This window comes from Alexandromys fortis, unplaced genomic scaffold (genome assembly GCF_014885135.2).
Source record: "Alexandromys fortis isolate MF-2015 unplaced genomic scaffold, M_Fortis_MF-2015_v1.1 scaffold_7, whole genome shotgun sequence".
In the NCBI taxonomy this organism is placed as follows: Eukaryota; Metazoa; Chordata; class Mammalia; order Rodentia; family Cricetidae; genus Alexandromys; species Alexandromys fortis.
In genome coordinates, this window is record NW_026067920.1 from 5,637,398 (window position 1) to 5,651,560 (window position 14,163).

At 43.0% G+C, this 14,163-nt stretch overlaps 1 protein-coding gene across 6 annotated transcripts in view; it reads left to right on the plus strand.

Annotated features, from left to right (window-relative positions):
* The window catches only part of Prr14l (proline rich 14 like), a 75,045-nt gene that overhangs the window by 21,544 nt on the left and 39,338 nt on the right, over nt 1–14,163 (plus strand). For all 6 annotated transcript variants that reach the window (XR_007591410.1, XM_050140835.1, XM_050140838.1 and 3 more), the window contains 2 exons: nt 7,095–7,148; nt 7,570–12,340. Coding sequence is in view for 5 of the 6 variants with exons in the window: in XM_050140835.1 (XP_049996792.1) it covers nt 7,095–7,148; nt 7,570–12,340 (4,825 nt within the window). In the remaining variant the exon portion in view is untranslated. The remainder of the gene's footprint in view (nt 1–7,094; nt 7,149–7,569; nt 12,341–14,163) is intronic.

Consider the following 14,163-nt stretch of genomic DNA (forward strand, 5'->3'; position numbering starts at 1 on the left):
GGAGGCCAAAAGAGGCTGTCAAGTCCACTGGAACTAGGGCCACACGTGGGTAGTGGGTACCCAATCAGGGACTGTTGCAAGAACAGTAAGCACTCTTAATGGCCGAGTCATGTTTCCAGCCCCCAAATTGTTGGGGTTTATTAAGAAAAGGTTTAGTTGTCTTATTTTGGGTGATATACTCTTAATGGGTTATCTGGTTATCATTTTTACCAGGTTGGGTTTTCTTTTGTTGTTTGTTGTGTCCAGTTGGGGAGGGGTGAATGGAGAAAGAAATAGGATACAAGAGTAAGGATAGGAACTGGTCTGCACGCTTACCTGAGGAGTTGCGGCACAGGAGTTCTGCTGAGGCCCTGTGGAGGCTGAGTAGTTGGGTTTCAGGGCTTGTGCTCTTTCCTTCCACTCTAATCTTCTGGTTCTCGATGAGGTCAGGACCTGATATCTGACACGCAGAGCATGTGGGTCATCTCTGGGGTCTGAAGCTAGCACAAGCTAAGCCTCTGGGCCTGTAATTTTCTGGTCTTTTCACAGTAGAAACTTGGACTTCAGTTGGTCTGCAGGCACAGCTTCTTTTTTAGGATAGGGTTTCTGTGTAGCCTGAGCTGTCCTAGAACTTGCTCTGTAGATTAGGCTGGCCTCAAACTCACAGAGCTCTGTGCGCCTAGGCACATCTTCATTCCAGGACTTTTTGTTCGCATTCCTCCCACCCCCAGCCCTGCCCATCTTTTGTGAGGGTCTCACTTTGTAGTTGTGACTGTCCGGGAACTCTCCATGTAGACCTCTCCAGACCCAAGTAAGACCCGATTTCCCAAGATTTCCATAGCCTCTTAGAACTTGCCCTTGGTTGGGCTAGTGTTCCAATATAGAAAAGTGCTGGGGACATTTCAGACAAACTATAGTAGTAGGGGAGGCTGATGCGAAGTATCTTTGGAGGGGGAAAGAAGTAGTTGAGTGGCTGTTTCATAAGGAGTCTGTCCTGTCAGATTCATTTAGACTGGTACCTTCCATGTCTCTAATCTAAGCAGAGTTTATTTGTTAAAACAGGTTCTAGGTAGTCTTGGCTGACTTTGAACTTGTATGTGTAGATCAGGCTGACCTAAAACACAGAAATCCTCCTGCCTTAGCATCCTGAGTACTGGAATTAAAGGCATGAGAAAACTGGCCCAGCTCTTTGCTTACTTGTTTTTTGTTTGAGGCAGTTTTCGTGTATTCCAGGGCATCCTTGATCCTGCTATATGTACGGGGTAGCCTTGAACTCCTGATCTTTTGCCTCTGCTCACGTACTAGAATAACAGGTATGTGTCATCGCACCCAGTTTAAATTCTTAAAGAATTCATGATTTTTGTTGTTGTTGTTTTTCGAGACAGGGTTTCTCTGTGTAGCCCTAGCTGTCCTTGTTCTGTAACTAGCTCTGTAGTCTAGACTGGCCTCAAACTCAGAGATCCTCCTGCCTCTGTTTCTCCAGTGTTGGCATTAAAGTCGTCACAATCCCCACTCCCACTCATTGATTAAAAAGAAAAAAAACTTGAATATTTCTGTTTAATAGAAAATTTACTCTCTCTGTTTTTGTTCTCTTTTTTTATTTTTATTGGATTTTTGAGACGAGGAGACAGTTTTTCTGTAACTCACTTTGTACACCAGACTGGCCTTGAACTCAGAGATCTGCCTGCTTCTGCCTCCTGAGTGCTGGGATTAAAGGTGTGCGCCACCATCACCTGGCTTTTGTTTTATTTTTTAATTGGAAGGGGTGCAGTAGCATGCTGTAGTGCATGTGTGGGGTCAGAGGATAAGTTTTTTTACCATGTGAGTCTTGGAGATTGAACTCATGTTGTAAGCTTTAGGGAAAGAGCCTTTAGTTGCTGAGTCTTTCACTGGCTCCCTTGTCCTCCTGCAATTTACATTTTTAATTTCTATTTATTCATTTATATTTTGGTTTTTCAAGACAGGGTTTCTCTGTGTAACAGCCATGGCTGTCCTGGTACTCACTCTGTAGACCAGGCTGGTCTCGAACTCACTGACATCAGCCTGTCTCTGCCTCCCAAATGCTGGTATTAAAGACATGTGCCACTATGGCCGCCCGGCAGTACCCACTTCTAAAGTAATCTTATAACCAGCTCCTTTGGTCTCCTGTCAACTAGTATCTTTTAAGTTCTAAATTTGCTTCTAGTGTACATAAGTAGGTATTTACCATATGTAGTCTTCTGTGACTGAATTTTCCCACTTTGCTTACATGTTTGTTAATTTTTCTTTTATGATTTTTGAGATAATGTCTCAGTCCAGTTTTCATTGCTACCAACAATGTAGAGGGATTATAATTTATCTTAAATTGGTTGTTTTCTGTTTGAGCTTGAGATGTGGAGAGGGACTTGTTTTGTTTTGTTTTTTGTTTTGTTTTTTGAGACAGGGTATCTCTGGCTGTCCTGGAACAGACAGGGTATCTCTGGCTGTCCTGGAACACATTCTGTAGACCAGGCTGGCCTCAAACTCACAGAGATCCCTCCTGCTTCTGCCTCCCTGGGAACCAAACCCTTTTTCTTTTTTTTTCTTTTTCAGATTTATTTATTTATTATGTTTACAGTGTTCAGCCATTATGGTTATGGGCTCACCCTCTGAAGCTGTAAGCCACAATAAACTCTCTTCCATATATGTTGCCTTGATTGTGGTATCTCACAGCAATAGTAAAGTAACTAAGAAAGATAATTTTGATAGTTAATTTTATGGGATTTAGAATCACCATGGAAACAAATATGGGCATATCCATGAAGCGTTATCTAAATTATATTAATTGAAGCAGGAAACCCCCTCTACTTGTGGTTACTACCATTCTTGGGATAGAGTCCACATCTTTTTTTTGTTGTTGTTTTGTTTTGTTTTTTGAGACAGGGTTTCTCTGTGGTTTTGGAGCCTGTCCTGGAACTAGCTCTGTAGACCAAGCTCGTCTGATCCGCCTGCCTCTGCCTCCTGAGTGCTGGGATTAAAGGCGTGTGCCACCACCGCCCCGCCCCGCCCCGTAGAGTCCACATCTTAATGAAAAGGAGAATGTGCAGAACTGAGTACAAGCACTTAGCATTCACTGCTTCTTGACTGGATTCAGTTTGAGCAGCCACCTCCACTTTTCCTGCCACACTTTCCCTTCCCACTAAGGAAGGAAATAAGCACTCATTCCTTCCTTCCTTCTTTAAGTTGTCTGTGCCAGGCATTGGTCACAGCAGCAAGACAAGGTTATTAATTCAGATCTTAAGGTAATATACTATGTTTTTAGTAGTTAAAAGGCAGTATCGATAAATGATTATTAACCCTAGTCCATACTTTATTCAGATTACTGTACTGAATAACTTTTCTGTTTGAGGATCCCATTTGATCCTCATGTCATTTTAGGATTCTCCAGTTTGTGACAATGTTGGTGTTTGGGGGGTGATTTTAAGAGTGCAGGTATATTGTAGACTGTGGGTGTAGAAGTGAAAGAGCCCATCAGTAATATCAACAGTCACCTTCAGGAGGTGCTGTGTTACTCAGTTATAGTCTCAGTCCGGAGATTGAGGCAGGAGGATTATGAACTCAATTTTAACCTAAGTGAATATATATATATATGTATGTATATATATATATGTGTGTGTGTGTATATATATATATAGTTTTGTTTTGATTTTGTTGTTGTTGTTTTTCACTTTTCAAGACAGGGGTTTCTCAGTAGCTATGGAGCCTGGCCTGGAACTGTCTCTGTACACCAGGCTGGCCTCAAACTCACAGAGATCCACCTGCCTCCCCCTTCCCAGTGCTGGGATTAAAGGCATGAGCCACTACTACCTGGCATTTTTTTGTTTTGTTTTGTTTGTTTTTTGAGAACACAAAGTGTAATTTTTATTACATCGTATCAAAGAGGACACATGCTGTCAACATGCATTAGTGTTTGGATCACTGTACAGTTATTCTCCTTCTTTTTCATGATTTAAACTCTTTAAGAAAAATAAAGATGGGGGGCTGGAGAGATGGCTCAGCAGTTAAGGGCCTATTCTGGCCTATAGGCAGGATACTGTATAAATAAATAAATCTTAAAAAAAATAAATAAAGATGGTTCAGTGGTTAGGAGAACTGGCTAATCTGCAGAGGACCCAGGTGTAGTTCCCAGAACCTACACAGTGGCTGATAACCATCTATAACTCCAGTTCTACATGATTCCATGCTTCCTTCTGGCATTCTCGGGCACAAAGATGTACATATATACATTTAGGCAAAACACATATACAAAATAAACAAACAAATAGGGCTGGAGAGATGGCTCAGTGGTTAAGAGCACTGACTGCTCTTTCAGAGGTCCTGAGTTCAATTCCCAGCAACCACATGGTGGCTCACAGCCATCTGTAATGAGACCTGGCGCCCCCTTCTGGCTCGCGGGCACACATGGAAGGAATGCAGTACACACAATAAACAAACAAACAAACAAATAAATAAATACATATTTAAAAATAAAATAAACAAATAAATGTTAAAAAATTGTCTTAAATTCTGCTTCAAAGTCTTGTGAAATGTCAAAATGTATGTGCATAAAAACAAATCACCTTAATGGGTCAGAGTATTGTTTTTTCTCTAGCTGTGCACAAACTGCTTTCCCCATGCACCTTTTGCCATTACTGCTTGAAAGTCGGTGCTCCCCTGCCCCTTCCTAAGATTCTTGATAAATTGGAGAATGGATGTGTTTCAGCAAATCTGAACTTCACTGCCTCACACAGAGGAAAACCGCATCAGGTTGGGGGTGGATGAAGAATTTCTCATTGTTCCTGGATAGATGTAATGAGGGTACAGCTACCTTGATGCTAAACATATGATTTAATGAATTACATAGCATTCCATAGAAAGATGAAATAAAATCATGAGGAGTGCTCAGGCTGAGACATTCATGAATAGATTATTGTTTGGGATGATATGAAATTGTATTATTTCACAATACTTAGTACTGCTTGGGAAATTGGAGGTAGTCATTGTTAGTAATTGATATTTATGCTAAACATCTGGTGCATTTTTATCCATCCATCCATCCTAGAGGTCTTGGGGTGTCGTTTAATGGCAGAGCTAATTGTGTGTGCAATTCTGGGTTCGATTGTTAGTACCCAGTTAACAAACTCATCATGCCTGCCACCTCTCTGCAAACACCAAGTTTTCCCTGTAGCCCATACTCCTAATGTTTTTAAATGGTGTTCTACACTTAGATACCATTTTAACTGTCTCATGTCCTGTTAGATAAAGAATCAAAGAGAAAAGACAGGCAGTTCTCCTAATACTGCAAGTACTATTCCAGGCAGTGTTTATGTGTGATAGTTAATTTCCATACAGCACTGAGATAAGTGTATTTACCATGCTTTCTACAAAAGAAACTGAGGCTCCGAGAAGGACATACAAATGCTGGAGTTGAGGAGCTAGCTTCCTAGTTCTGGCCGGCCTTGAATTTGTGCTGGCCTCCGGCTCCCTCCTTCTGGCATCACAGGTGTGTCTGTCATTGTGTTCACATTCCCCACAAAAGGTGGGTTTTTTGTGTGTTCCCTTGCTTTCTTAACTTTCATAATGGCAGTCTTCACACAAACTCAGAACTGAAAGGAATGAACTAAACTTCCATGTTCCTGTTACTCAGCTTCAGTAATGATCAGCCCAACCTTACAGAAAGGCAACTGGTTGTTTATTGTTTTGTTTTCTTCTTTTTCGTTATTTGTTTTCTAGACAGGGTTTCTCTGTAGCTGACTATCCTGGAACTCCAAAGATCCATCTGCCTCTGCCTCACGAGTGCTAGGATTAAAGGCGTGTGCCACTACCGCCTGGTTCAGCAATGCAATTATTATAAATCATTGGATTTAGGACCATTCAGCTTGCAGATTAACCATAAATAAAGTTCTACACACAACTGTTCTTTTTCTTTTTTCTTGTTTTTGGCCGTTCAGGGGATTGAACCTGTGATTTCACTAATGCTAGGCATGAGCTCTACCACTGAGTTGCAATCCCAGCTCTCACTGTTCCTTTTCAAAGAGCAATTTTATCTATAATATATCTAATTTCAGGTAATAAAATGATCATTGAATGAAAAGATTGTTGTAATGACAGTTTACTAGAGCTATCTAGCTAGATAAGTAGTTTTATAATACCTAGCTCCTTGTGCTTGCTAGGCAAGTGCTCTATCATGGAGCTTTAGTCCTAGCCCTCTGTTCAGCCTTTTTTTCCCCTCCTGTTTTTTAGACAGTGTTTATCTCTGTATCCTGGCTATACTAGGGAACTTGCTCTGTAGACCAGGCTGGTCTTGAACTCACAGAGATCCACATGCCTCTGCCTCCCAAGTGCTGGGATTAAAGGCATGTGCTATAAAATTTTATTTTGTGTGCATGAATGTCTGTGTGAGGGCATCAGATCCCCTAGAACTGGAGTACAGACAGTTGTGAGTTGTCATGTGGGTACTGAGGATTGAACCTGGGTCCTCTGGAAGAGCAGACAATGTTCTTAACCACTGAGCCATCTCTCCAGCCCTCTTTTCAGTTTTTTTGTTTGTTTTTGTGGTGCCTGGGCTGACGTGGAACACACTTTGTGGCTCTTGACATTCAGTGGTCTTGCTGTCCTGCCTCAGCCCCTGACTAGCTGGTGTTGCAAATTTGAACAAGGGCCTGCTAGTGGTGTTTTAAAATGGCAACTTTTTTTTTTTTTTAATAGTTTTTCAACACAGGGTTTCTCTGTTTAGCTCTGTATCAGAACTCATCCTGCAGACCAGGCTGGCCTTGAACTTGCAGATATATGCCTGAAAATGGTGTCTGTAAGACTGAATGAATCAGGCTCACATTTTCTGTTACTCAGTTATATAGTATTATCTGTGATACCAAGTAACATGTTGAGAACAGTGTTTTTTATTTTTCCAAAATTGGCTGCTTTTGGGGGACTCATTTTCATAGTTTGCAAAGAAGCAAAACGCTGGTATGGCTTTCTGAGCTTTTCGATTATCTTTTCTGAGTTGAGTTTTCTGTTGTTGCCATTGATGCATGATGAAATTCACTTAGCTGGGACAGCTTTTTTATTTTTATTTTTCAAATTACATCTGATTTGAGTTTCTTTCTCTTCTGTAAAAGGAAATGTACACAGTACAACTGGACCTCTGCCAGAACCCATTGAAAACATACAAGGTATGAAAACCAGTGGGACTAAGGGATAATAATGAAGGACACAGTTGTGGCACTGTGAGTCAGCATCCGTCAGCTGGGTGCAGTGAGCACCAGGAGTGGATAAAATCATGACCCCCATTATGCTTTCGGAAACCAGAGCTTTAGTTACCCTAGAACCTTCAGTCTCATGGACCCTGAATTGATAAAGCATTCTTAAAGAAAACCATGTGGAACGTTACTAATTGTCTTTTTTGGGGGGGGGGGGGGGGGGGTTCGAGACAGGGTTTCTCTGTGGCTATGGAGCCTGTCCTGGAACTAGCTCTGTAGACCAGGCTGGTCTCGAACCCACAGAGATCCGCCTGCCTCTGCCTCCCAAGTGCTGGGATTAAAGGCATGCGCCACTACCACCGGCCTAATTGTCTTTTTTGATTGTCATTACCAGGGTTCTGTGCTGTTTCCACAATGAACAAAGGAAAGAAAGAGTTGTGTAACTTAAACCTTGTTTGTGAAGCAGATGACAGTCACCAACGGATTCTTAACCACTGTAGGGAAAACCCCGGTTCTGCACAGGACAGTTCCATCACTGCAGGGAGTGAAGAGTCTATAAAACCCGCCGAAGAAAATTCTAAAATTTTATATCTTGCATCATATTCATCTGGCCCAAAATCCTTAGAAAAATGTGTTTTTGAAAGCAGTGCTTTGGTAAAGGAATCTGCTGAAAAAATAAAAGAGGTTGATCAAAGCAAGAACTTCTCTTGTGGAGAAGAAAGTAAAGAACAGAATCAGAGGCCCAGCAGTGAAAGAGGGGGTCTCCTTTTCAGTGTCACAGAACAGGAACAGAATGGTTCTGGTGAAAAACAGACCGTGGAATCCAGTAACCACAGCAACGATTGCACTCAGGCAAGTTCCTGCGCAGAGATCTGTAGTTCCATGCCTAACTCTTTTACTGAAGCCACAGAAATAATGTGTAAAAAGAGCGATCTGAAAATTACTTTAAACTTTCAAGGTAATTTGGTAAACTCTGAGGAGCATAGAAAAACTGTCACTGATGTGAACCATCCTGAGAGACACTCTGAGGAAAGCGGGTTTCCCTTGTTGGTGCACGTTGAAGAACCAGAACAAAACCCAGTAAACTCCAGTGCACTAAGTGAAAAGATTTACAGTAAAGACTCTAAGTCTGTAGTCAGCGCCCAGAGAAATCTGGGTGACTCTCTGCCAACTAAAGCAGCATGCAGTGAATTTCTGTCTGGAAGAAAATCCCCTCAGAGTTTGATACCAGCAGATCCAGTAAGTTCTGAACATAAGGACATATCAAAACCCAAGGAAAGTCCTGCAAAATTACCACCATGTCCAGAGTTTGTTTGCAGACCTGCTTCAGAAAAGCATGTACAGGACTTACGTGACAACGTTGCCCATTTAGATGAACCAATCATTGCCTCTGAGATATGTGAACTTTCTTGTAACAGTGAACTGGTTGAACACAAACTAGAACATGAATGTGTTTTAAATCAACAAGTGTCCCTTAATTCTCAAGAGCATGTAATATTACCAACTGACTCTCTGATAAATCTAAACAGAGAGATGCCTTCAGCAACATGCAGAGATGCTCAACAGAGCTGTCATTCTCTCAAGAACGGAGCAAATCTTACCACCAATACTCAAACCATTCCTGCTGAGACAAAATTGGAAGTCACATCTGCACAAGGTGACAGGACCTGTGGGGCCTCTTCAGGCATCCACACCTTAAATCTCACAACAAGCCCAGAAGGGCAAAAAGAAATGACTGATTCAGGTATCAAAGATCTACATTCCACTTTCCTCTCAAGTGTGAAAGAAACAGCTGGCTTTTCCTTTGTCACAGAATGTCAGAATGTTCAGTCTCAGGATATCTCCAGCTGTCAGTGCATAACAAGAAGTGCATCTGAAGAGAACATGTGCTCTGCTTGTGCTGCTTTTGGACCCAGAAAAGATACCCTGAAAGCCAGCAACTGTAAAGTAAACTGTGGAAATGCACGGCAGTCTAGCAGGCACTGCTTCCAAAGATCAGAAGACTTGGTGGAAAATAGCTCCTTCTTGGAGAGTGAACCTGCTGGGCGGAAGACTCAGAGCAGCCTTCTAAGAGGCAGGGTTACAAGTGAAATGGCAACAGGTGTGGCAGGTAGTAGAGTTTTGTTGAACACAACCACTCCCGCTACTGGCCGTGTGGAACCCAGTGAGGAAGGCCTGGGTGGAAGGAAGCCGAGTAGACACAGGTGCACTGCAGTTTACAGCCACAGCACCTCTCCTTGTGATATACAGGAGCTGAGCCAATCTACAAACATTCCAAGTCCTGACACACTAGCGGACCAGTCTCTGAATGTTATTTCATCTCATTTGAAAGCCATGTACCAAGCAGCTCAAAGTCATGACCAGAAAGTAGGTGAAGTCTCTGACTGTCAGAGAAACCAAAATAGTCCAGACAAATGCAGAAGTGAAGGTAAGACAGCTCAGGAAGGACTAAGTGGTGACCCCCGAGAAACTGTCCCTGAGGTCAGCCACAAGGAAAAGGATTTGCTAGTCAGCTCAGGCAGTGAAAACCCTGTGCTTTGTGGTAGTTTAGAGAAAAGCGATTCCAAAGGAGCCTTTGAAAATATTCCTGGCTCGGAAGCACTGGTATACAGTGTGCTAGACGTGGTATGTCCCGACTGCACAAGTGAGCCTGCAGAGGCTGTGCTGGGTGCATCTAGTCCAGCTAGTCATTCTACAAGTCGAGATAGACTGGCATACCATGAGTCCTTAAGGAGTATCGCACCTCTTCGAGGAGAACTGAATGTTGTGTTTATAGGAACAACTGACCAGGACTCGGGACTCTCCAGTGCTGCTGCTTCTACAGTAGACTGTCCTGAAATACTGAAATCACGTGAAGAAACAATATGCAGGTTTCTAAAAGACTATGAAATGGAAGAGTGTCCAGACTCTGCCACTGATCGTGAAGTAGAATGTATTACCAATCAAGAGCCAAATGTAAGAGCACTGGATAAAGGAGGTGTGTCTTTAAATTATATTCATTGTGAGAATCAAGGGGAAGGGAAATCTGTGACAGAAGGACTGAGAATAGAAGCAAATTCTGAGTTTGGTGAGAAGGAAACCTTTGGGTTATCCTCAAAAGACTCCAGATCTAGGTGCCGAGGTTCTGTTGAGATTGCACAATCCCGTGTTTCTTCTCAGGAACAGTCACCAGCTAGTGTTCTTGGTGAAAAGCCTAAATTGAAGCATCTCTTTAAGCCCAAAGATGGTGATATCCTTCATGAAAATATCAAGAATTGTGCAGTCCAGTCTGACGTGAAGGAAGCAATACCAACGAACATAGGTAACGCTGGTGAAGGGGGTGGTACATATGTCAGTGTAGACACCAGTGTTTGCAAAGCTTGTCATTCGCATGAGAATTCCATAGATAAGTGTTTGCCTTTGATAATGATAACAGCAATTAAACAGAATAAAGAAGAAACTGAAGAACATCAGAAGGGGCCACTGGGTCACTTACCTGTTGGGGAGGGGTCCGAGGAGACCATTACCAGAGACAGTCATGTTAATTTTCCTAAGAGTTATCAGACCCATTTGAAATGCCAGAGTGTACAAGATGTTGCTAAAAGCCCACAAAGCCAGAGAGTTGAGAGTGCCGTGCCAAAGGACGAAAATCCATATCAAAAGGGTACGCGTGCACTGTTGGAACAGCACACATCAGTGAACATGTTCTCAGATGAGATGCAAAGTAAGAAACCTGTGATTGGCCAGGGTGAGTTCCTCATAATGGAAGAAGTTGCCCTAAGAAAGCCAACCAAGAAAAAAACAGCTAGACCGCTTCAGAGGTTGGAAGACCCAGAAAAAGAAAGCTTATGTCACCTGTTAAAGAAAGACACCTTATGCACAGGTCCTCGGCTTCCTGGTACCTCTTGGAAAGAACAGGATCCTAGCGCTGCTGGAGGTGGTCAGATACATGGTGCCTTTGTGACTCTGTCACAGCAGCAGAGATTGCTTCCCATAAAGAAGCAACCTCATCGAACATGTAAGAGAACTTCCTGCCCAGAGCTAGTCACTGTGCAGAGAAAAATAACTAAAGTAGGAAATTCTGATTGTGGAAAGAGTTCCTCTAATCCCATCCCCACAAAAACACACAGACTTCTCAGCCCGTGTGCCGTGCCTGCCGCGCCATTGGAACCTGAAACAGTACCTAGCACGAGCTTGTGTAGCCACATACCAAAGCCAAAGGCTACTCTGTGCCATCCCTTGAGTCCGAGTTGTAGGAAGCCTACCAAAGAATCAGCCTTACTAAACAAGCTGTCTCTCCTTGCCTCCAAACTGGTTCTGGCTACAAAGCCCCAGAAACTCAGATATCAGCGGTATTCCTCTTCCCTTGTTCCTTTGGCTAAAAGCTGCAAGCGCCTCAGATATAAAAAGCTCCTAGATGGATTTTCCTATAATGCAATGCAGCTGGACCCATGTTTGGCAGCTACTGGATGGGATAGGAGGTCTAACAGTAAGCCCTTGGCACTTTATTCTCTTGAAGCTGTCAAAATGAGCTTCATAGATCTGAGCAACAAGATGCCATCACTGCTGTTTGGTACCAAAATCTTCCCATTTTCCTTCCATGTGAAATCAGCATCCAATTGCATGGTTGAGTCCTCCAGGACTTTTCCTGAGCACTGTGCTCCATCGAGGCTTGCCTTAGCAGAGACCTCCCAGTGTTCATCTCCACCTCCCAAGTGGACCTTTTCTTTCTTCATGTCCCACGGTTGCCCTGGGATGGCTACATTCAGGGAAGATACTGGCCTCTATAGTCAGACACACACTCAGGCTCCTCCACAGACTGCAGCTCCTCTCCAAGACTATGGAGACACTGCCGTAGTCCGGACTGGAGCAGACTGCTCTGTCCTTGGCCTTCACACACTTCTAGCACTTTGTTCACCAGGATGTTACCGAATCTGGACAAAAAGACGGAGCTTCACCAATCACATGCCTACCATGCAGAGGCTCTTCTTGACCCAGTTTACACGGGGCTTAAAAGGGTTAAGGTCTCCAGCCTCTCTAGCAGACAAGGTCTTCTGCTCTCTGCCCTACTCAGTGGGCCGAGTGTTGTCCATTTGGAGCCAGCATGGACCTTCCTTTACCTTCCAATTGCCTGCTCTTCATTCCACTCAGAGCAAGCAGCAGGGGAGCCTGAGCATCTTGAGCAGGTAAGAGCTCGTCATCTCTTTGAGTGTATTCCGTGTTTGTCTCCTGCCGATGGGAAAAGGAGAGGCGGCAGGTGCTGGAAATGGAAGGCTGTCTGCTGGGGGCTTCCTATGTTTACACTTGTTTACCCTGAGAGAGTGGAACAGCAATTCTTGGCTACAGAGGCCCCTAATTTGCCCATAGCATCGTCTCGTATCTTGCACTATTCTTCCAGTTTTACTCTTCATGCCATAATCTTTTTATCCCCCTTGCGACAGTGTCTGTGAAACTCTGCTGTGTGGAACTCACTGTTTAGACCAGTCTGGTCTGCCCCTGCCTCTCAAGTGCTGGGATTAAATTTATGTACCACAGTGCCCAGTGTATGCCACCATCTTCCATTGTTGTTTATTTGTGGCACTATCTCAGGCTAACCTGGAACTCAAGAACATCCTGGATTGCAAGTATGAGCTGTCATGCTTCAGGGGTTCACATTACATGCCCTGGGATGCTTTGGGGACTTAGTAGAATTCATAGTGAAGTGGACAGAAGTTCTTATGGTTTCACTGTTGGAGATAAGGAGAATAATTTGATGATGATTGTTGTATCTTCTAAATGAAAATAGGAGAGGACTAGATTGGGGTGTAGCTTAGTGGTAGATTTTTTTTTTTTTTTTTTTTTTTTTTTTTTTGGTTAGTATAAGACCCTGGGTACAGTCCAGCTTAGAGAAAAAAGGGGGTAGGAACTTAAGGTTTAAAATTTCCTGTTTTACTAGAGTTTCTGGAAGGTGAGAGTATAGCTTATGTGAAGAACATGCTTAGCATGAGTTAAGATGCTGGTTCAATCCCCTACATGAAAACAGCCTTCAAAGAATTGCCTTAGATAAATTTTTCTACTGAAATTCTTTAGATGAATAGAAACTAATTATCTCTTGCTGTTGCTACAGTTGAATTTGTTTATTTGTTTATCCGTTTACTTTTGGTTTTTCTAGACAGGGTTTCTCTGTATAGCCCAGGCTGTCCTGGAATTCACTCTGTAGGCCAGGCTGACCTCAAACTCACAGAGATCTGCCTGTGTCTGCCTCCCAAATGCTGGGATTAAAGGTCTGTACTACCACTGCCCAGCTACATTAGAAATTTTTAGCAGTAATGTTTCAGATCAAATCAAACCCATCCAAAACCTGGTATTTCAAAGCCAAGCTGCTGAGGCAAGAAGATTATAAGACCAGTTCAAGACCAGTTTGGGCTAAGGAGTGAGTTGTTGTCTCAAAAACACATTAAAGGGGCAGTTACAAGGATTCCAATTTGGTTTCTCTCAACTCCAGTCCTGTAACTCCAGGTATCAAGGATATAACTAACACCTTTGTCTGGCTTCTGTGGGCACTGCATACATTTGATTCACATATATAGATGTAGGCAAACACCCATATATGTAAATCAATCTTTTCTTTATCTTTTCTTCTCCCTCCCCCTCCCTCTCTCTCTTCCACTCTCACTCTCTGTTTCTCCTTCTTTCCTTCCTTCCTTCCTTCCTTCCTTCCTTCCTTCCTTCCTTCCTTCCTTTTTGTTTTTCAAGGCAGGTTTTCTATAGCACTGGCTGTCTTGAAACTCATTCTCTATAGACCAGGCTGGCCTTGAACTCACAGAGATCCGCCTGCCTCTGCCTCTCAAGTGTTGGGACTAAAGGTGTGCACCACTAAAACTAGTTATGTAAAATTATTAAATTCATAAATAGATAGATAGACAGACAGACAGATGAGCGGACGGACGGATGGGGTGCCTCCTGGCAAGATGGTCCAGTGAGTAAATCACCAAGTCTGACAACCTGAGTTGGATTCCTGGAACTCCAT